This window comes from Gigantopelta aegis, chromosome 3, assembly GCF_016097555.1.
Source record: "Gigantopelta aegis isolate Gae_Host chromosome 3, Gae_host_genome, whole genome shotgun sequence".
NCBI lineage: Eukaryota > Metazoa > Mollusca > Gastropoda > Neomphalida > Peltospiridae > Gigantopelta > Gigantopelta aegis.
The window spans coordinates 88,449,360-88,474,067 of NC_054701.1; the positions used below are offsets into that span (position 1 = coordinate 88,449,360).

General features: G+C 38.7%; 1 protein-coding gene across 1 annotated transcript in view; it reads left to right on the forward strand.

Moving 5' to 3' along the window:
* Positions 1-24,708, forward strand: part of LOC121369275 (beta-adrenergic receptor kinase 2-like) — a 121,712-nt gene that overhangs the window by 44,975 nt on the left and 52,029 nt on the right. Inside the window, exons 4-8 of the mRNA XM_041494240.1 lie at positions 14,082-14,183; positions 15,447-15,533; positions 18,445-18,506; positions 22,213-22,264; positions 23,013-23,104. Of these exons, the coding sequence (XP_041350174.1) occupies positions 14,082-14,183; positions 15,447-15,533; positions 18,445-18,506; positions 22,213-22,264; positions 23,013-23,104 (395 nt within the window). The remainder of the gene's footprint in view (positions 1-14,081; positions 14,184-15,446; positions 15,534-18,444; positions 18,507-22,212; positions 22,265-23,012; positions 23,105-24,708) is intronic.

Here is a 24,708-nt window from a genome sequence, read left to right on the forward strand (position 1 = left end):
ATTAAGTTGGAGCCCTGTACAGGTGCTGTATGGACACCATGTCGGTGCTGCCATTAAGTTGGAACCCTCTACAGGTGCTGTATGGACACCTTGTCAGTGCTGCCATTAAGTTGGAGCCGTGTACAGGTCCTGCATGGACACCTTGTCGGTGCTGCCATTAAGTTGGAGCCCTGTACAGGTGCTGTATGGACACCATGTCGGTGCTGCCATTAAGTTGGAACCCTCTACAGGTGCTGTATGAACACCTTGTCAGTGCTGCCATTAGGTTGGAGCCGTGTACAGGTCCTGCATGGACACCTTGTCGGTGCTGCCATTAAGTTGGAACCCTGTACAGGTCCTGCATGGACACCTTGTCTGTGCTGCCATTAAGTTGGAGCCCTGTACAGGTCCTGCATGGACACCTTGACGGTGCTGCCATTAAGTTGGAGCCCTGTACAGGTGCTATATGGACACCTTGTCGGTGCTGCCATTAAGTTGGAGCCCTGTACAGGTGCTATATAGACACCATGTCGGTGCTGCCATTAAGTTGGAACCCTCTACAGGTGCTGTATGGACACCATGTCGGTGCTGCCATTAAGTTGGAACCCTCTACAGGTCCTGTATGGACACCTTGTCAGTGCTGCCATTAGGTTGGAGCCGTGTACAGGTGCTATATGGACACCTTGTCGGTGCTGCCATTAAGTTGGAGCCCTGTACAGGTGCTATATGGACACCATGTCGGTGCTGCCATTAAGTTGGAACCCTCTACAGGTGCTGTATGGACACCATGTCGGTGCTGCCATTAAGTTGGAACCCTCTACAGGTCCTGTATGGACACCTTGTCAGTGCTGCCATTAGGTTGGAGCCGTGTACAGGTGCTATATGGACATCTTGACGGTGCTGCCATTAAGTTGGAGCCCTGTACAGGTGCTATATGGACACCATGTCGGTGCTGCCATTAAGTTGGAGCCCTGTACAGGTGCTGTATGGACACCATGTCGGTGCTGCCATTAAGTTGGAACCCTCTACAGGTGCTGTATGGACACCTTGTCGGTGCTGCCATTAGGTTGGAGCCGTGTACAGGTCCTGCATGGACACCTTGTCGGTGCTGCCATTAAGTTGGAACCCTGTACAGGTCCTGCATGGACACCTTGTCGGTGCTGCCATTAAGTTGGAGCCCTGTACAGGTCCTGCATGGACACCTTGACGGTGCTGCCATTAAGTTGGAGCCCTGTACAGGTGCTATATGGACACCATGTCGGTGCTGCCATTAAGTTGGAACCCTCTACAGGTGCTGTATGGACACCATGTCGGTGCTGCCATTAAGTTGGAACCCTCTACAGGTCCTGTATGGACACCATGTCGGTGCTGCCATTAAGTTGGAACCCTCTACAGGTCCTGTATGGACACCTTGTCAGTGCTGCCATTAGGTTGGAGCCGTGTACAGGTGCTATATGGACATCTTGACGGTGCTGCCATTAAGTTGGAGCCCTGTACAGGTGCTATATGGACACCATGTCGGTGCTGCCATTAAGTTGGAGCCCTGTACAGGTGCTGTATGGACACCATGTCGGTGCTGCCATTAAGTTGGAACCCTCTACAGGTGCTGTATGGACACCTTGTCGGTGCTGCCATTAGGTTGGAGCCGTGTACAGGTCCTGCATGGACACCTTGTCGGTGCTGCCATTAAGTTGGAACCCTGTACAGGTCCTGCATGGACACCTTGTCGGTGCTGCCATTAAGTTGGAGCCCTGTACAGGTCCTGCATGGACACCTTGACGGTGCTGCCATTAAGTTGGAGCCGTGTACAGGTGCTGTATGGACACCTTGACGGTGCTGCCATTAAGTTGGAGCCCTGTACAGGTGCTGTATGGACACCATGTCGGTGCTGCCATTAAGTTGGAGCCCTGTACAGGTGCTGTATGGACACCATGTCGGTGCTGCCATTAAGTTGGAACCCTGTACAGGTGCTGTATGGACACCATGTCGGTGCTGCCATTAAGTTGGAGCCCTGTACAGGTGCTGTATGGACACCATGTCGGTGCTGCCATTAAGTTGGAGCCCTGTACAGGTGCTGTATGGACACCATGTCGGTGCTGCCATTAAGTTGGAACCCTCTACAGGTGCTGTATGGACACCATGTCGGTGCTGCCATTAGGTTGGAGCCGTGTACAGGTGCTATATGGACACCTTGACGGTGCTGCCATTAAGTTGGAGCCCTGTACAGGTGCTATATGGACACTATGTCGGTGCTGCCATGAAGTTGGAGCCCTGTACAGGTGCTATATGGACACCATGTCGGTGCTGCCATTAAGTTGGAACCCTCTACAGGTGCTGTATGGACACCTTGTCAGTGCTGCCATTAGGTTGGAGCCGTGTACAGGTGCTATATGGACACCTTGACGGTGCTGCCATTAAGTTGAAGCCGTGTACAGGTGCTATATGGACACCATGTCGGTGCTGCCATGAAGTTGGAGCCCTGTACAGGTGCTGTATGGACACCATGTCGGTGCTGCCATTAAGTTGGAACCCTGTACAGGTGCTGTATGGACACCATGTCGGTGCTGCCATTAAGTTGGAACCCTCTACAGGTGCTGTATGGACACCTTGTCAGTGCTGCCATTAGGTTGGAGCCGTGTACAGGTCCTGCATGGACACCTTGTCGGTGCTGCCATTAAGTTGGAACCCTGTACAGGTCCTGCATGGACACCTTGTCGGTGCTGCCATTAAGTTGGAGCCCTGTACAGGTCCTGCATGGACACCTTGACGGTGCTGCCATTAAGTTGGAGCCCTGTACAGGTGCTGGATGGACACCTTGTCGGTGCTGCCATTAAGTTGGAACCCTGTACAGGTCCTGGATGGACACCTTGTCGGTGCTGCCATTAAGTTGGAGCCGTGTACAGGTGCTGTATGGACACCTTTTTGGTGCTGCCATTAAGTTGGAGCCCTGTACAGGTGCTGTATGGACACCTTGTCGGTGCTGCCATTAAGTTGGAACCCTGTACAAGTGCTGTATGGATCTTAAGTCCAATAATCACTGATGGTCATTTTATATGCAGATGACTGTTTAAGTGTAGGTTAGACGGCATTAAGATGTTTCTTCAGAAATAAGAAGGGGCGGAGTAAAGCGGAGCCCGTTTTTATTTCTGAAGAAATGTCTTAAGCCTTCTAACCGATTTAGACAGCATTTCATAGGTTCTTTACTTGATATGGGCGGGGCAAGTGTCATTGCGTGTTCGTGCCAGTTGTTTTGACGTCATTCGTACAGCTCTTGGCGATGATGTCTGACCAATTGTGTCGAAGTAATTTTGGTCACATGATTGGTTATTAAGACAGCTTTTTGGTGTGTCTTCACGATTAAGATGATCGAAGTGCTGATATCCGATTGGCTGAATTGGAGAGAAAGCGAGGAAATGCCGTCTAATGCAAGTAATGAAGTAGTACATCATTTTGAGGTTGAGGAGAGAGGATACCACTTAAATAAATACAGGTAACCATTTAACAGAGGTGTCTACTTGAACATGTTTAACTGTAGCTCCATTACAATTGAACAGAATTGACAGTGTGCAGTCAGTAGAGAACACCTGTGACACTGTATTACCTTGGTCATGGGGTTACCATCTGTAGTTGAATATAGTTGATTTGGTTCAAAACGTCAGGTGGTGTAGGATGAAAAACCATAAAGCAGATGTTTGATACTAAAGAGAATTGTCATTTTGACTGGAATTATCTCTTCTTCAGACTTGTTTTCTTCTTTAAAAAAAAATAAAATAATAAAAAATAAAATAAAAATAAAGCTCTGTTAATTGATACAGGGTTATTCTATTCTAGAAAGTATCATGTTAGACTGTAGTTGCAATCATAAGTGTACGGACTCTCATTTTTGTGGGGGGGTGTTGGCAGACTGGCTTTTGCCCGAATTAAACAAAAATACCCGAATCTGCATAACAATGTTTATTTATAATTAGCATTACTACCAAACAGCTATATAGGGTTGCAAACGAACCTCCTTGCACTTTTACATGGATTACAACTAATTTTGAGGGTAGAATAATGGTAAAACGTAGTAAAAATGCCAGAATATCTGTATAATTTTTGCCTGAATTTGAGGTTTTGTTCCCTTGTCTCGTATGCTTATGATTGCAATACATTGGTATTCTCAGTAAGATTTCATTTTAGCTTCAAATGTCAAGCTTGTGTGCACCAAAATTGTAATTTTCATTGCTATCATGGATAAAGTAATTAAACTTATTGATTTTCACATCAAAATGTCAAAGATAACAGCGGTTTGAAGGTTATCAGAAAAATCTGAAATTGTTTCCACAAGACACCTTACAGCTATGAGTTCCATCTCCATACCTTTTCACAACTTTTACACATGAACTGTTCTTGGTGGAATGACCTAAGTTTATTCCAAGACGTAAATCATGTAGGTCTTAATTATCAAGGCTCGAAAATTCATTTTGTGGAATGGGAAGCAATCTTTGCTTCTCATATTTAAATTTGAAAGCAAATATACTCTTCAAAAGAAGAAACGCAAAACCACATTGTCGTAACATTTGGAGAATTGATTTAATTATTGAACGGTGAGTCCGATAATTACCAAATGTTGCAGGATTGTTCACAATTCACTCTAGTCCATTGTGAGTAAGTGATAGGACACACCACCAAGGTCAAGGTCATCTGGAGTCAATACCGGGTGTGGCCTCCGCGTGTGTTGACAACTGCCTGGCACCGCCTGCCCATTGAAGCAACCAGAGTACGGATGACGTCCCGGGGGATGGTGGCCCACTCGGCCTGCAAGGCTGCTGCCAGCTCGGGCAGGGTCTGGGGCTGTGGTTGTCGCTATCGGAGGCGTCGGTCCAACTCGTCCCATAGATGCTCAATTGGGTTCAAATCCGGTGATGTCGATGGCCAAGGAAGGACATTAATGTTGTTGTTCTGTAGGAAAGCCGTTGTGAGACGTGCTGTGTGAGGCCTGGCGTTGTCATGTTGGAACACTGCGTTGGCGTTGCCCATAACTGGAACGATGTGTGGCCGGAGGATCTGGTGAATGTAGCCCTGTGCATTCAGGTTGCCCTGCACGTGGACCAGGTCAATTCTGCCAGTGTGTGAGATGGCTGCCCACACCATGACACTACCCCCGCCGAATCTGTCCACTTCCTGCACGCAGTTTGCCGCATAACGTTCACCACGACGCCTATACACGCGACATCTTCCATCATGACGTCGGAGCAGAAATCGGGACTCGTCACTGAACCACACCTGTCTCCATCGCAGTTGAGGCCATTGTCGATGAATCTGGCACCACTGCAGTCGGAGTCGACGGTGTTGTGGTGTTAAGATGACACCTCGAACTGGACGTCTGGCACGAATTCCTACCTCACGTAGGCGGTTCCGTACGGTCTGGTCGGATATCCTGCGCAAACCTGGTATTGCTGCGGCTGTGGAGGTGGCAGTAGTCAATCGTTCCCGAAGGTGGCGTACCCGGATGTAGCGGTCCTGCCCGGGGGTAGTGACCCGTGGTCGACCGGATCTAGGGAGGTCACGTGTTGATCCATGTTGCTGGTAACGGTCCCACAGTCTGGAGATGGTGCTTGGGGACACATGGAATGCCCTGGCAACGGCCGTTCTGGATTCGCCTGCGTCTAGTCGGCCGATGGCATTGTTTCTCTGCGGTTCACTGAGACGTGGCATGTCCTGGATTGTCAACTGTCGGCCAGATACAGAGGCCAGGCAAGCGAACACCCTGCACTTTTATACTGTCAGTGTTCATGTTGCACATGCAGACAACGCACGTGCAGTGGTGACATGGTTTGCACGTGGCTGCGTTTTTGCGAATATTCACATTTTGGAACTTTATTGTACAGTAGCTGCGTTTTATCGAATGTAACCGTGGGAATGTGTTTGGGACATGCAATGACCTTATATTCACAAAGCATGAACCGGTAGGAAACATAAAATCAGAGTTATAACCCATTTGTACCCTTTTGCGTTTCTTTTTTTGAAGAGTATATTACAAAATAAGAAACAATTCCAGAAAGTCTGCAAACAACTTATAATGTGTGGTGAGAAGGAAGGAAGGAAATGTTTTATTTAATAACACACTCAACACATTTTATTTACGATTATATGGCATCGGACATAAGGTATCACACAAATATTGAGAGAGAAAACACTCTGTCACCACTTCATGGGCTACTCTTTATGATTAGCAGCAAGAGATCTTTTGTATGCACTATCCCATAGACAGGATAGCACATACCATGACCTTTGCTATACCAGTCATGGTGCACTGGCTGGAATGAGAAATAGTCCAATGGGTCCCACCGACGGGGATCGATCATGGACCGACTGCACATCAGGCGAGCGCTTTGCCCTGTGTGGTGAGCTTCATGGTCTAGTGAATAAGCTACTGGGCAATCAAGCTGTTGACAGTGGTTCAAATCCTGACAAAGCTGGCTCACTTTCATTAGTCTTTCTTATCTATCACCCTCTGCCTACCATTCTCATTAACTTAATATTACAAAACTTTCCAATTTCTCCAACAATTTCAATCTGTTGGGACCCTTTCTGTCAGTTTCCTCCAACTATTGTCTTCTGAGCTGTCCACACCATCACCTGCCTGTCTCAACTTCCTCCAATGCAGTCTCTGTGTACTTCCCTGCACCCACCTGGCATCCTCATCATCTGTCGCTGATTAAGCTGGTCTGTCCCATGGCACGATCTAACGATTGCTGGTAGTAGTGCCTCTTGACAATACCAGAAGTAACTATTGAACACTCCGAAGTGGTCAGACTATAAGCCCACAGCTAAAAGCTGATGGGGAATGACAGGTGTGTGACACGGATAGCCATGAGACAAGCACCTGTCATTGTTGGAGAAACAAGGACTGGGATGTGGAGGTGGACATCGAAAGAAGTTGATAAATAGGAGTAGTTGCCAAATCGGGAAGATATGAGATGGAATTGAAAGAAGTAAAAGGAAAAAACCCAAAACCCTAACTTTTAATGTGAATTTGTGACTCATTTTTTTTAACAGCAATGTAGAACACTTGAGACACAGATAAATGCTTTCTGATTTCTATTGTCACTCATGAAAATGATGAAGTCTGGATATATGAAATATCAGGTTTGGACAAATCCCATACAATCCAGACTCCAGAGCTACCCGATTTATTAACTGGGCAACCATGATTATTGATGTTAAAAGCCTGGTGGACTACTGGATATTTATTGTTTGATATTAATTAATTAAAGAAATTAAATACAAATAACCAACAAAAATTTCAGGAAAAATTGGTTAATAATGGAAAATTTGTCTATTTTATGTACTAGCCACTAATCTTTTTTCTCAAAAACTAAATACCGAAATTTCTTCACTACTATGGGTAAGTGAGATATTTATACAATGCACTGGCTATTCATTATATTTACCTGGTAGCCCTGGGCTGCCATTAAAATATAAAAAAGTCCAACCCATGCTGTCAAAAATAAAATGGAAGGCAAAAACTATGAAACCGATTACCAGAAAGCACATTATGCATTTTTAGCAGCATTTTTGCTTTGTGTCTGTTGTCGATTTCAAGTCCTGCAAATTCTAACATTGTCACTTGGAAATGGTCAGCTTGTTTGTGGTTATACCACTGTACGTTCAAAACAAATAGAGCAAACTCCTTTCAAAGGAATAAAGTATGAATATTTAATTACTTAGTCTGAAATAATGTCATCAGTAATCAGTTGATCAATACAGATCTGTGTTGAGTGTAATTGATTATACGCACAATTTAATAAATAGCTGCTTTAATTTTCAAACACTTTTTGAAGTATACTACATGTGTACTGTGTTTTATTGAACATAGTAAGATTTTGAGGTGAACAAAATTGAGGGGAGTAATTAATTGTTCCCATAACATAGATTACGTGGAGCAGTTTACGGTATTACCATATTATGCACTGATATTTCATCCTTTCGTAGTACTGGGTTTTTTTTTTTTTTTTTTTTTTTTTTTTTTATAATTAACATGGAAGCTAGAAATCTCTCCCCTTGAACTAGTCTCAGGGGAGTTATGAGGAGCTGGAGTGATTGCTTAAAAAGCTTTGTCTGAATTGTAAACAACAAATGTTCATGGAATCACTAAAGATCCTGTGTACTGCTTTCAAGTCATGGAGATCAATAATAAGGTTTTTTCCTCTAAAGCATTGCAAAGGTACTATTCAAAATGCCCATTAATACCCACTGTACTAATTGACAACAGTTGTATGGTAATAAGCAGAAGTCCCTGTTTTAATTATTCCTAACTACAGTTTTGTGTCTTCACGTAAACATAACCATAAAACACTACAACAAATAAAAATACCTATCAATCAAAAGCATGTACATGTCAAAATCTTGTCAAAGCAAAAGCTGGCACAAATGTTTTCTAATAAGGAACCATCAAAAGAGAATTGGCTTTCAACTTGATGAACTAAAAAAAAAAATCACTTAGTTGAACATGCTATAGTCAACACAACTATCCATTAAATTGTGGCAATGATGTCCTTAGGTAGACATATGGTATTCCAATTGTGTTGCTGTCAATTTGCCCAGAGGTTAGTGGGTTGCTCAGAAGATTAAGCATGGGACAACCTGCATTATTTCAGAGTAATAAACTGTTCATGCTGATTAACAGGATCAGATCAAAGCTCAAATCTCTGCAAATAGTCTCATCAGACTGGAGCCGAGAACACTTGTGCTGGGAGAGTTTTGTGCTGTCAGACACCACAATTGATTTTCTCTGAATTTCATTGGAGTAGAGCGCACCCAAGGAGAAGCATCACAGAACTGCTGGTATGGCTTCCCACACAGGACAGATACCAAGCGGCCTCAGGAGGCCCGTAAACCAGAGATGGTGATGGCGTGTCAGGGAAACCAATCACTGTACAACTATTATCTCTTCATTAAATAAAATATGAAATACAATATCGGGCAGTTAGTGTGTTTGAGTGTAGCTCATATGCTGCAGTGTACAGGTAGCTGTAAAATCAGATACATGCAATAAAACCTAGCACTGATTCTTGCCAAGATTAATCATTAAAAAAAATCATATCATTGTATGAGTTCATTTCTGGAGTCTTAACTATTTTCTCTAGACATATATGTATGTATTCACAAGTGATTTGTGAGGAAAACCAAGGAAAACCTTGCCATGCCTTTATAGGCGTTCCATTTTGGGCTCCAATTAAGGTGTAGATATGTCCATACTGAGCTCAATTTTGATAGATAGTAGTAGTTGCCAGATCAGTACAGGACAGTAGTGTGACAGTTGGTTAATGTTATATATACAGAACTTCACATATGTTGTTTTTGCTTCCTATTTATTGCACAAGTTTATTTTCCACATAGCAGTTGAGTGGTATGTTCTTTTGCAAAATAAACAAGTGCAATAAATAGGAAGTGAAAACAAAGTTTGTGAAGTTCTCTATTACATATCTTCTTTTATGTTTTACAGAAACAGTTTTTAATTTAACGTCGTAACAACACTGTTAAATCTGTGATCAAAACTGCTTTCGTGGATTTGCTTAACATTAAGAATCATACTCTGCGGCAGCCTTGTGTAATGTTTCAAATATAATGTGACATAATTTGTAAATCATATATGACATCAGTAAATAAAAGGCGCTAACTGCAGTAAAAATAAAAAGGGAATTCCCCATTTAAAGATTCCGGTCCAGATCTCACATATGTGCGATACAAAGTAAATTTATCACTCGGTTTCAAAATGTCTTTATCACCATAGTAAGATTGAATAGGTATGTAATAAATCGTGATCCATGATCAATGTGTGTGCCACACTGGCTTGATCACAGATACTTGGGTCTGAGAAAGCAGAACACAAGAACTTAACCTTGACCTAACTGTAACATGATGGCATATGCTGTGATCAACAGATGTGGAAAAGTAACAACTGCTACTTTTAATTTGAGACAGAACTTGACATACATGTAGATGGGTAGGTTAAAAAGCCTTTATTTACTGTTAAACATATTTATTTATCTAATGTTTACATGCATGTGACAGTGTTGATTTTGTTATTGGCTTAAGATTGGCATTGATTACCCTGTCTAAGGTGGTAACAGCATTCTGATAATCGGAGAAACATGCAAATTTGTATTCACTTCCAATTATGTTTTGTTTTCTCTTCTGGCTATGCTTGAGAAATGCTATCTTCAAACACTCATACTGATGATTTGTTTGTAATATTCATTGTGCAAGTGCCATGCTTGACCAAGACTGATGAGATGGAATCGTTGTTATGAATGTTGGTATTTGACTTGTCACCATTTTTTTTCAGGGTATACAGTGTTCGAAATAAGCAATTGTCCGTTTGTCCCGACAAGTGAAAATCTGCTCGGACAAGCAAAATGTACCTCAGTGGTTTTCCAGTGGACAAGTGAAAAATGTTCAATGAAGTTTCAGTTTGAACAATCAAAACTAATGTCCTTGCACTTCAATAAAACTTAAAATGTATTTGGACAAGTGAAAGTATTGGCGGATAAGTAGATTTCTAGATATATTTGTCGGGTGGACTATTTCTGCTTATTTCTATCACTGGTATATATTTATTATTATTTTATTGGTATCTTTTTTTTTAAGGGTCATTCTGTTATTTATTATTATTTTGCATGTGTGTGTGTGTGCGTGTGCATGTGCATGTGCATGTGCATGTGCATGTGCATGTGCATGTGCATGTGTGTCTGTGTATGTGTGTGTGTGTATCTAGACAGACACTTTTATTTTGTGGACAAGATGATATCTATGACTAATCCCATCATAGTTACTATAGCTCATAGCCAGCCTACTCACTTAATATGATTCTCAACTGTTTTGGAGTCCAGCCAGGTCTCGGTTGCAACTTCAAGGGATTTTTTTTTCTTTCTGCTGAATCTTCAAATTGACAGTGAACACTGATGGTGCTGCATTTTGTTGCAGCTGAATGAACATTATTGCACTTACCCAGTCCAAATGGATCAATACACGAGCAATTTGAGAACCGACTACTATGCTATCTACTCATGGAATGATCCAATTTTCATCTTTTAATATTATGTCTGCTGTACAGTTAAGTATTGTTGTGCAGCATGCCTGATGGTGTGGTGTTAATTTCGAAGCCTAACTTTCCTTTTATTAATAATATGGCTGTAGATCTTTGATGCTGTTCTCTAGTTTGACTTTTCTTTGGTCTTTCAGATACAATTTGTGGTGGGGGGGTTTTATGGTTGCTATGGTATCTTGAATGGACCAAAACTGCTATATCTGTAATCTGAGACAGACGGAAAGTTTTTTTTTGGCATTAGTTCAGCATTTCTGTGGTAAAATGCTTTAATAGAGACCACTACAGTGTCTTGTATCTTTGTTAATGCATGACCAGTTGCTTCACGAGGGGATGAATAATTACAACAGCAGGTTAAAATCATAACCAATTAATGTAGGTGCGTGTGTTTGTTAAAAAAATACCTTTAGCTATGATCATTGGATGAAATGTAGAATGCGCACTGATGGCTGAGTGTATGACTTCTAGCTAAATCAACTGGCACTGGTTGGTTTGTTTTCATGCAGTTGTTATCTGTTCGACAAAATAAAAAGCAGTATATCGTTTTCTCCAATCTTCACAGGTTGAAAATCCCTGAGTTACATGTAATCCATGTAAAAGCAGCAGCATTACGTAAAGCTGAAGATAGCAGTGAGATGTGGAGTATCATCAGTTACATGTATACCTGCTAATAACCAAATCACCATTGTCAAGGGCCTTGTAGCCCTCAGTGTGTAGGGCCTAATTAATTGCACAGACTTGTAAAATGTCTTAATGGAAAACTATCAATACACCTACATTTGGTTTTTTAGCTAAGAGTAGAACCGACTCATTCAACAGTACAAATGGATCCGGGTCGAAACGACAAGGGCGATCTAGTAACAGAGGAGAAACGACCTGTTACCAGTCACACCAGATACTGTGCTACCCCTCAAAGAGTGCTCCAAAGCCACTGGCCTATATGCATATATCTTAATAAATAGATGTATTATTGTATATATAATAGAAAAATCTTTTTTTTTTTTAGAAACGAAATGACCAGACAGGCTGTTTTATTTTATGATTTATTACTCAGTTTACTGAATACTGTTCATAATTGTTTTGGTGTCCAACTCAAGAGTATTGCCAGTCACCCAAAATAAAGACAAAGGAAACGTCTTTATATGTTATTGCTATCAAAACACTGGCTCACGACTGTTTCACAAGTGGAAAAATGCTCATTCAGTTTCACGCTGGTTTTGAGAGACTTGTATTTCTGATTTACAACGTAACCGGTACGACAAAACACAACTAATAAAATTTAAAACTTGTCGCTAGTAATCAAACATTTAGTATCAACAATGCAACATGACTTAAAGAGTATTTAATTTTATTTAATCGCGTTTTCTAACTTTACGACAAGCAGCTGGCAGTACACTGCTGAATAGTAGACTGGCTCACAGACATGCAAATAGCACTTATTTACACCACGAGGCGGATCAACAGAACAAAACTGGTTGAAGAAATGTTTGGTTCTAAAAATCGGATGGGGGAAAAAATCTTTTGCAAATTTTTTCGCCAAACGAAAATTCTTTGAGCAATTTTTTTCTTTTTTTTCGCAATTGGCGACTTTGGCGAACAACAGCGTGAGCCCTGCCCATGCTATTTTGACTACCAAGTGTATGAAGATCAAGTGAAGATGAGATCTGAATTGTACTTTTATACACAATAATATATGTATTATACATGTATGTTAATCAGTATTTATTTCTCTAATATCAGCTTGTACTGCTGTTATTTTGTTAAAAGTTATACATACAGCATAACTGAGTTACCAGGACAGCACGCTTGAACCATAATTGGATATGAACACAGAAATAAAATGTATCATCAACTCATTATACCCATGCTACATGTGCATGTTCAAATGAATGACTCCTTTGTGGTGATCTGTGTATGTTGTGAATGGGATCAGCTGGGCGGAACCCGAACAGAAAGTACATCATGTTCATACGAATGATTCTTCTGTTGTAATTCTTTGATTGAAAATGGAGTCGGTGTGATGGAATAACGTGTAGACAATTGAAAGTACCAACATGTACATGTGAGTGATTACTTTACAGTAATTCATGCATCTTGAATGTCTTCAAAGAGACTGTTCAGTGCATATTAAATGTACACCTCACTAAGCAGAGCCATTCAAACTGTTTAAATGTAAAATTGAAAAACAACACACATTTTTTACTCTGAATGTTTATTGTCAGCTAAATTCCTTTAGTTGTATTGTTTACCAACTGTGTATTGTTTACCAACTGTGTATTGTTGAAGTAATAGAGCATACTACATGACAGGCCATTAAATATATTTTATCTTACGAGCTGTTTCATAATACATCTAATGTGTAAATGTTTTAAAGCGAGTAGACATTTTTGAATGAGTTGTTAGACATGTTTGAATGAGATGTAAGATAAATGTTATCTAATACTAACAGACATGAGTGTAGTATTCTATTACTGACATATGATATCTTCAGAAATCAAGTTTAATTAAAGTTAAGCATCTTTTTCAACTACAACTTATTTATGGTACATAAATACTTGAACAACTACCTTACATGTCATAAAACAGTCAGTTTTGGTAGTGATAATTTCAATGGATAGTGTGGCTTTGATGTCTAGGTTATCACTGTTAAGCGGCCAAACAGATCTCTGTAAATCAATCTCTCATCACTGAGTTTTCTTAAATATGTTTTCTGAATGGCCTGAACTTAAGAATATTAATTTTGCTGTTGATGAGAAGTTTTACAGATGTCAGACATTTTTATCCAGTGGCACAAAAGTGCTGACAGTGATGCTCACAGTAATTTATATCACAATGATGGCAATTGTTGCTGGTAATGACCGTGACGTTGTTAAGTTTGAGCCCTGTTTCTGTACTGTACTCTAATTATTTATTTCAGCTCTGTTCATATAGCTTTTATCATGATCAGTGTTTGTAGTGTCTGTGCCATATGATGTTAGTAAATGGATAAAACTGTTCTCTTCTTTTTCAGTCAAAAAGATTTGAAAAGTTAGAAACCGATGAGGAAAGAATCAAATTAGGAAAAGAAATTTACGACCAGTTTATTATGAAGGAACTTCTGTCTCAATCACATGTGAGTATCTTCACTACACGACTCTTATTGATAAGTCCCTGGAGTAACACGCTGATGACAGCGGTTCAAATCCCGTCAAAGCTGGCTCTCATTTTTAGTCATGTTTCTTATATATATCTTTTTTTTGCCTATCATTCTCATCTTAATAAACCTTTTTAATTTCTCCCTTAATTTCAATCTGTTTTGACCCTGTTCTGTTGGTTTTGTCTTACTATCTGTTTCAGTTCCCTTCATGCTCGTGGGTGCAATCTGTTAACTTCTCTGCACCTCCATCATTGTCCTCTGCCACTAATAAAACTAGTCTGACCCATGGCACTAACTAAAATTGCAATGTTCTTAATACCATGAGTGGGAGTGGGATTTTCCTTGGAGAGGTAGATGTAGAGTTAGGATACTGAAAGGGATGTGGAATAAACCACCTAAATTAGCCCCCAACCTCAACCCGCTCCGTTTCTAACACTCGACAATCACTCTGACCATGATGTATACTGCCCTATCTTTGGGAATAATCGTGGAAAGCTCATGTACATATAAACCAGACCACGACTAATCTCCAGTCTAATTTGAAATCCTCATTGGGCCTCCATTGTCTGACTGGATCAAACATTCAGAACAGCTAAACTGCTTCTTAATGAGACTTCATTCCAATATGAGTCTTTTGAGCTTTCCAACGAAAGACAACATTATTTTTATCCTGTTTGGCTTTGAAGAATCAACCATGGTCTTGAAATCTGTAGGTTTTTCCAATGGTTTTCAGGTGTTAGGAATATTGTTGACATTGTAATCATCTGCTTTCAGATTGGAAATATGTTTTGTTTTCCTTTCTGGTATTATTACTTAAGGGATTAAATAATATTGCTGAACATAATTAAAATGAATTCTTTATTTAATGATTTTTGAAATGTTTTTCTTTTTACATGCTTTATTATTTACAAGTTTGATTAAACAAAACAGGGTCATTATGTTTATGTACGTAATTGTGATAACATATTTGTTTGTAATTTGGTGAAATTGACAACTAAGTATAGATCTTAAGGACATACCTTTTTTCAATGATGATATTAATAAAACTATTTATACACTTAATACAAAGAGGTTGTCAGTTTCACCAACCCTTGTCAGTGTCCTTTAGTGACATGATGTCATGGAGCTGAATATAAGATGATTATAGCACTTTATGCAGTGTTTACAGCATCATTTATTCTGTACCATGTTTTTCAGTGTTTTATATTTTTTATTTTCTGTTTTCTGTTCTGTCTGTAGACCTATTCCAAGGTTGCTGTAGAACATGTTCAAGAAGCTCTCACACAAGCACAGAAAACTAGACAACTATCAGCACATATCTTTGAGGTTTGTACCATTGTACATTGCAGCATACAGCTTGCTGGTGTTCTCATGGGTCACAATCCAAATTTAAGAAAGGGGAAGTCATTGTGCATTTATTTCCGATGCATTTATCATAAATTATAATTCAAAGTATACACAAGTGTTTAATTTTGTTACAGGCGACTAAGAGATAGATACCTGTAGTAAATTTAGCCCCTAGTGATTAACCTATTGCAGTGAACCTGTTGTGTTCCTTCACATTCCAGCCAAAGGTATGTGAAAGGATGTATGTGCTTACAAAAGATCCCATGCTACTAAATAGATGGGTTAGTCTGTGGTGATAACTAGTTTGTTTTCTGAACACTTAACAGGAGAGGTTGGTGTGGGATCAGTCCTCGTCGGTGTGCCCATTGGGCTATTTCCCATTCCAGCCAGTGCACCATCACTGGTATATTCAAGGCTGTGGTATGTGTTATTCTGTCTGTTGGTGCACCTAAAAGATCCCATGCTGCTAATGAAAAAATCTAGTGTGTTTCCTCTCTTAAAACAATACGTCAATATGACCCAATGTTTGACATCCAGTAGCCGATGATGAATAAATCAGTGTGCTCTAGAGGTTAGTTAAACAAAACAAACTTTAACTTTCATAATGTACATGTCTTCACACCTAATAGACAAGGGGCGGGATGTAGCCCAGTGGTAAAGCATTCGCTTGATGTGCGGTCAATCTAGGATCGATCCTCATCAGTAGACCCATTGGGGTATTTCTCGTTCCAGCCAGTGCTCCACATCTGGTGTAACAAAGGCTGCGGTATGTACTATCCTGTCTGTGGGATGGTGCATATAAAAGATCCCTTGCTGCTAATCAAAAAGAATAGCCCATGAAGTGGCGATGGCGGGTTTCCTCTCAATACCTGTGTGGTCCTTAACCATATGTCTGACACCATATAACCGTAAATAAAATGTGTTGAGTGCGAAGTGAAATAAAACATTTCCTTCCCAATAGGCACTGACGAAACATATTGCCAAAGATTCCTTTCATTTTTGTTTACCAAGCAATGTCTTTGAAATTCTAAAATTTTTGCATGTTAAAAAAAACAACCCCAAAACCCTCTGTAGGTTTTCTTTCCTGGGTAAAACCATAATTGTAATTTGTTCGGCATTTTGGGTGATACCTACAGTCTCTTTTAATTGTTCATTAGTGTGCATCATGTAATGGGTATTATATTGTTAAGCATGTTACAGAGGAAGTAATTAAAGTAATACTCCACGCACCATGAGTCTGTTATGTTTGGACAGCGTGACACGTACAGAATCCATACTTGCATCATATATGTTGATCAATAATTTATTTCCCGCTCCCAGCTCATCAGATGAAATTAGCCGTGCTATTTGTAGGCATAAAGCTTACAGTAATTTGTGTGGATTTTAAAGTACTTTTATGGTGAAACATCTTTGATGAGTGAGTAGACTCAAGGTTCCCATATAAAAAACTCAAAGGTTTATTAAATTTTCACCAGTCACTTTGTGCGAGTCGGGACAATTGGGTGATGTGGGGAGGTTTAGCGGCTAATTGAATGCCATCAATCTTGAAGCTGCCACCTTGCATCTCACAGCTCCCAGGTTGTTAAATCTCATTACCTGCAAAATTCCAACACCTCTTGTCTTTCATTCTGCAGTGCTGTACTGACGGAGAATGTGGCAAAACATGGACGGTTTTTCATGAAGCCACTGATGACCTTCATTGTGCAGTCTGTGTACAGTAAATCATGTTATTAAAATATCCCAACAATTCATATACAGCTTGTGTACAGGAGATCATGTAATATGTGACACAGACTCAAAGGGGAGATTGTGTATGACCCACAAACAAGACAGCATGTAATTAGTACTTGTCATAGTGTTGTGATAGTTTGTAAAAAGTGTTACCAGTAGAGTTAATGGCAAGCACACGGAGCAAAAATATTATTGTAAATCTTAAGGCAGAGATGAATTTTACTTGTAGAATGCTGGAAATTGCATTTCAGGACATCTAGTTTAAAATATTTTACGGAGGAGTGTAACCCCAAACCCCTTATAAACTTAGCTTTGCACCCTCAATCTCAGTCAGCTTACCCCCCAGTGTCTACTTGCTTCGGTCTTGCCTGTAATAGTATAGCAAGGGTACAGTACTGACTCGCCTTTACCAAGTCAAACGGTGAGATACAGGTATTAAGGTATTACTCTTCAATGGCAGTAACCATGGCATCAACGTTTACGTTGAGCTCAATGTTAAAGTTTCATGTTTACCTCCATTTGATACAAACTGTAAGTCCTACATACCTGAAACTTGGTTTATGGTTACATCCCGATGCATGTTAAAACATTTTTTTGCAATTTATTAAAAACATTTTTTATTGAATTTTAAAATTAAAATTAAAATGTAACAAGGCAACTGAGTTTATAACAAAATTACCTGAAATATTTTGAATGATCACATAGCACATCAACATAAATGCTATTATACAAGTAAGAAAATATGTCCAAGTCTAAGAAAGTATGTCCAAGTGTAAACAAATATGGTAGTAAAAATTAATAAAAAATGTATTAACTTACTTAAAACTGTGGACTGACTGATTTCATCAAACATTTCCGTCGCAGTGGTAAATGGGTTGGTGCTGATGAAATTCTTTATTGATCCTCTCCTCTAAACACTATCCTCTCTAAACATGTAACAACATTCAGTATAGTATGCAATGCCAGTCTGGATGTTTGAAGTTACAACATTATTTACACAGGTCAAAACCTCTATTCTGACCCAAGGAAGTGTAAAAACACATGATTAATTTATACTTTTTATATCTAAAGCTATTCTCGTTAATTATTGGCTTGGTGTTTATTGCTGGTATTTCCTTCATGATGTTATAAATCTTCTTTTTCTCTTGTTGTTTTTCAGCCATACATAGAAGAAATATGTAACTCATTAAGAGGCCATATATTTCAAAAATTCCTAGAAACGTAAGTATATACATTGTACTATACTTCCATCAGGGTTCATACAGGTTGTAGAGCTCTGGGTTTTGTCTTTGATGATGGAGACGGAAAAGAACAGATCTTTATTCTGCTGGAAACAAGCTTCATACAAGCACTTGCAGCATTATTATATGATGACATTTGGAGAATCGTGTTTTCTACAGTAATGGTTGCTATTTATATGTATATATATTAATTTATTTGCACAGTCAGCAGACAGCCTAATTAACTGACGCATTCCTGAAAAATTAAAAACATTGTGTGTGTGTGTTGTAGAAACATCAATATCCAATGTACAGACCGGTTGTCTTCTCGTTGTGTGTCAGACATTGTTCCATTTGAAAAATAAATCAATTCTGATAATTCCACTACATTGATTCACTTACTTGAAAAAATAAATTGTCATCTGTGGACGATGAAGATTGACCCTTGCGATACACGAGATCTAGTGTTGAATGATGTTGACATATTCTCACTGGCAGTCGATTGTAAGCAGGACGCTACCTGCTGTTACTACAGTATATAATGTTTTTGTGTGTTCTGTTGAGAAAGAAAAAGGAGAATGGTGTATTGATTAGCAATATTTTATTCTGTTACAAAGAGGATGCAGGAAAATTCAATATATATTGTCAAATTGTGGAGAACGTATTTATCAGTCCATTTCAAGCACATCCTAATAAAGTTTGTAATGTTTTTTTCTACACAAAGAAAACAGGAAATTTATCTTGGAGCATGTTACGAGATGTTAAGTGCTAAATGCTAGAGTGTAAATTATCATTCTCTTTGATTAGAAATTAGGTGAAACTCTGACAGAAATATAACTTTGGGGATAATACACGGTTCCCTGTAGTGCTGGGCAACCGGATATGAGTAAATCAAAGTCAATTCCAGGAAAACTTTGAGCAGTCTTCACTGAATTTTATGGTTATATGGTAATAAGATTAGAGTTGATTTTTTTTAATAATTTGAATGACAAACATATTACATGTAGCTAAATGTGAATGCAGTTCATTATTTACAGTGAAAGAAACAGCCATATTTTTCTGTCTAGAAACAACATCTACCGGTAGTTATTTCTTCAGGCCCTCAGATTTCACAGAAACGATAATTTCTGGTAGCGTGTTAGTAAAATCACAGAACCGAAATTTCATTTCCCATGAATATTATACCAAATATGACTATTCAACAAAAAATATATTGAGGATTTGTTATGACTGTTTTTTAATATGGAAAATATTAACCATCTATTAAAAAAACACGAGTAGTGAATTCTATTTATCCTAAAATAATATTTGCATTCAATATTTAGTAAATCACAGTACTAAAGTCACTTCCATTGGTAATATGACGTCATCACGATTAGCACAAATTACTTTGACGTCACGCACTTCAACTAAATCTTATGAAAACGTTACACTCAGGTATACAGGTCTTGATGGCTTGTAAACAACCCATTCACGGCAATATGTTATTACTGAGAAACCGTGAAAATTTGCATATACCTTTAAATTTGCATACCATTATTAACCAGGTTAATAACCTAATTTGTCACATGGGTTTATGACATGGATGTCATGGGTAACTTATAGGATAAATATATATACAGTCAAACTTCGATAACTCGATCTTGAAGGGGACGAGGAAATAGTTCAAGTTTCAGGGAGTTCGAATTTTCTAAATTAATATATAAAAGTTCATATTTGAAACTGCATTACAGCTGGTTGCAGCATTACAGCTGGTTTATTTCGCTTAATATTGTAAGAAGCATGCGATTCTCTGCGTACTGCTGAACTCTAAAAACTATGCAACCCCAGTTGTAAGGCCACGCCAACCCATCTCGTCCCACCCCAGCCAGCTGTTGGCATCTTCAACACCTGCCGTACATTCATTTTGTGTATATTGTAAAAGTAAGTAAATAAAACAAAAAGGATCACCCAGATGAATTTCAAATATATGCTTGGGCAAATAGGCTACATGTATTTATTGACAGAAAAAACCCCGAAAAAAGAAGGCATTTACATACATATATAAATAACAAAACGTTGACGTATTTACATTATGTCAAAACATGGTGGAATGTAACTAACAAATAAAACACTGAATGCCGAGTAACATTTTTACAAAATTATTTCGCTTATCACTTATCACTTATCACCAAAGAATTAGGTCGAGAGATCGAGGTTATCCGAAAAAGTGTTTCACATGAAATTTGAAATGCTATGACATGTTTCTTTGTGGTGGTGGTGTGTGTGTGTGTGGTGAGGGGTTGGGGTGTGATGTAGGTTAGTAGAGTACTCGCCTGAGGTATGATGTAACAAGACCAATCCCCATTAACAGACCTTCACAACCAGTGCTCCATGACTGGTACATCAAAGCCTGTGGAATGTACTGTTCTACACTTGGAAGTGCATGTAAAAAATTCCTTGTTGCTTTGTGTCTCACCAGGGGTGGGACTTAGCCCAGTGGTAAAGCGCTCGCTTGATGCATGGTCGTTTTAGTATCGATCCCTGTCGGTGGGCCCATTGGGCTATTTCTTGTTCTAGACAGTGCACAACAACTGGTATATCAAATGCCCTGGTATGTGCTATCCTGTCTGTGGGATGGTGCATATACAAGATCCCTTGCTACTAATGGAAAAATGTAGCAGGTTTTCTCTCAGGTATGTCACCAAATGTTTGACATTCGATAGCCGATGATTAATAAATCAATGTGCTATAGTGGTGGCGTTAAACAAAACAAACGTTTTTGTCTCACCATTACAAAGTAAAAATGTGAGATTTAGGTATTACTTTTCTGGTGGTGCAGACTATTTAATTACTTGTTCACATAGTTAACTTCAGACCTGTTCATAGTTAACTTCAGACCTGTTCACATAGTTAACTTCAGACCTGTTCACATAGTTAACTTCAGACCTGTTCACATAGTTAACTTCAGACCTTGACATGAACAAAATTGAGGGGAGTGATTAATTGCTACCCCTAACTTAGGTCAGGGTGGAAAATTGGCTAATAATTATGGTGGATATTCGGTCCAGTAACCTACAAATTCTGCCAGTCCGAATCAAAACCTGCTGGACTACACATGTTTGACTCAAACTGATGTATGGATATAAACATAAAATAATTGCCAGTCTGACTGGATGACGGGCAAAAAAATCTCTCGGCCCATAGTGATGTTGAACAATAAAAAGTTTGAGATGGCAGTATTTCCACCACTGTTGATTATGGGGAACCATTTAAGATGTAATGCCATGGTTGAATTTGTGAAGTCAAAATATATTGAAAACAACGATTGGGTCTCACTTTACTGGTCCTAACCTGTAATAGTGTGGTGGTCTTAGTACCAGAATCTTTTTATTTACTATAAAATAGTGAGAAAATATTCTCATCTTTAAAATAGTTTTTTTGTTTTGTTTTTTTTAATAGTGGGGTGGTCTTAGAACTGTGTTGGTTGTTAGATGAGGTCTTCAGTTATAATTACAAGATGAGCAATATTCACAGCAAGATAATCTGGCTTTCCTTAAAACTGTTTGTAGTACACTACTGAAGAATATAGTGTTTATTATGAATTCATTGTTTAACCGTATAGGCTGGTACATATACACTTGAGAACATTATATGCAGTTAGTAACACAATATTCTGCTTTGTATATTTGGTTTGCAATACTAACAAGGTTTAATTTACTTTTCAGAGAGAAATATACAAGATTTTGCCAGTGGAAAAATTTAGAATTAAATATTAATGTAAGTATTGGCATATTAATATTTTTTTTAGGCTTTGTCACAATAATTATCAATGTTTTCACCAGCATTTTAACTGTACAGGTTTTTGATATGCAGGGCTCACCCTGCCCATTGCCAAATTAGCCAATTGCTATATACCTCTCCTAAAAATGGACATAAATATTTTTATCAGCATTTAAAAAATTTGTTTTTAAAGTGTACCCTGGCATTAATGCGCTCCTTCCCTCGTGTGCTTGAGATCGAGCCCAGTCAGTAGAATGCTCAACTCAAGAGTTTGATTTCATAGGATTGATCCCCCTTGAACCATTGTCTAATTATTTTTTTCCCAATTGTAACCCATGACTGCTATACCAAAGGCTGTGGTATGTGCTGTTCTGTCTGGGAAAGTGCATATAAAAAATCTCTTGCGGCTAATGGAAAAAGTGTAGCAGGTTTCCTCTGATGACTATGTCAGAAGTTTTGACATCCAATAAATGATGTCAGTGTGTACTAGTGATGTCGTAAATGAAACAAACTAAAGCTTGTGAAAATATTGATAAATGTGAACATTGTATATACATGTATAAGCATTTCAGGAAGAACTAGTTTCTAAAAAAGCATGATTAACTTTGTATGAAACTGAAAAAATATTACCTGAATGCAAAGGCACTGGTGCAATAAAGCTGCCTTGCACATGTACATGTATTGTATGAACATGCAAATGTTGATTTACGAGGTTATGCATTTCAGAATAAAATCTTTTTTGCAGTTAACCATGAATGACTTCAGTGTACATAGGATTATTGGCAGAGGTGGTTTTGGAGAAGTTTATGGTTGTAGAAAAGCAGATACAGGCAAAATGTAAGTAAATTTTACACAGGATCATTGTTTTAGCGATTTAAACAAGATAATGTTTTACTTTACATGTATTGTGCGATAACATGTTCTATATATCAGATAATTATTTAACAAAACAATCCCCCCCCCCCCCCCCCAAAACAACAACCCACAAAAAACCCAACTTAAAACGAAGCAAAATAAAACAAAAAATGCTAAATTTTTCATCTAGTTTAAATCTTAAATATATTACTTGATTTAATATATATAATTCATAAATATTCAAAACAAAACTATATAACTCTTGTTACATGTTGTCTCTTTCAAACTTATGTAAATGGTTTGAATGCAGTATTAATAATTTGTTCTATGTGGTGTTTTTAAAGGGATCTCAGCAAAAGTACTTTGAAGCAAAACCCAAAAAACAAACAACAATTAACAACAAGTCTTGTCCCAGGAACGAAATTTCCATCGCATAACTTTCTTTCATGGGATAGGTCTCAACTATATACTTAAGGATACGAGGGAAAAAAGTTAATAATGAAAAATATTCTAATTAAAAATATCTTACCCATGTGCATCCTATCATCAACTGATCAAACTAGGGCACTTCAAAAGGACTATTAATGCCTTGTTCAGTGTTCATGGCATTGGTTGTTGAACAAAGTATGGATTCATTCAAACCTAAATTGAATCATGGCTGCAAGTTAACCTTGTTGATATTTGCAATTTTTGGATTAATATAAAACTACCTTAAATGGTCAGATCTTATGGGAATTGGGTCATGAACTCCTACTTCAACTCCGGCAAGTTCAGCGTTTGAGTAGCAGTTTGTAATGTCATTAGGTATGGTTCAATCCATGGTTATTTGGGAATGTTAAGTTCCTCTGCCTATTTCTCATTCCAGCCAGTGCCCCACGACTGGTATATCAAAGGCTGTGGTATGTGCTATCCTGTCTGTGGGATGATGCATATAAAAGATTCCTTGCTACCAATGGGAAAATGTAGCGGGTTTCCTCTTATGACTACAAGTGACTTCGAGGCAGAATTACCAAATGTTTGATATCCAATAGCCGATGATTATTTAATCAATGTGCTCTTGTGGTGTCATTATACAAACACAAACTTTAAACTTTTAAATTCCTTTGCCGAGATCAGTGCCCCATCCCTTTCAAAGAAATGATGGTGTTTTTTTCCGTCATGTTTGTATAATAAAATTTCATTGTTTTTATATTTGTGTAAGTAACAATTTCAATTTTGTTTGGTTATGTTTTGAGCAGCAAGCATTTGTAATGGATTTTTATATGCACACCTTTGATGGGTCGTATTATGGTATGGCTTTGTCCGTCATCTGTCTGTTAACTTTTCTTGTCCACGCCGTATCTTCCTTATTAATTGATGTTGCATTATCAGACCTTGCATGCAATTACATCTTGGGATGGCGGTGTATTTCGTATTATAACTAGCAACCTACTTTTCATGGATTACTGCACATCAGTAGTTGGTCCAAAGGAAACTGTTAATCCAACTCATTGCACATTAATGTGTGTGTGCTTCTCTATCAGACTCCTGACAAACATATCATGAATGTCATGCTTTTACTTAATAACATGTATAAAGAAAAACTT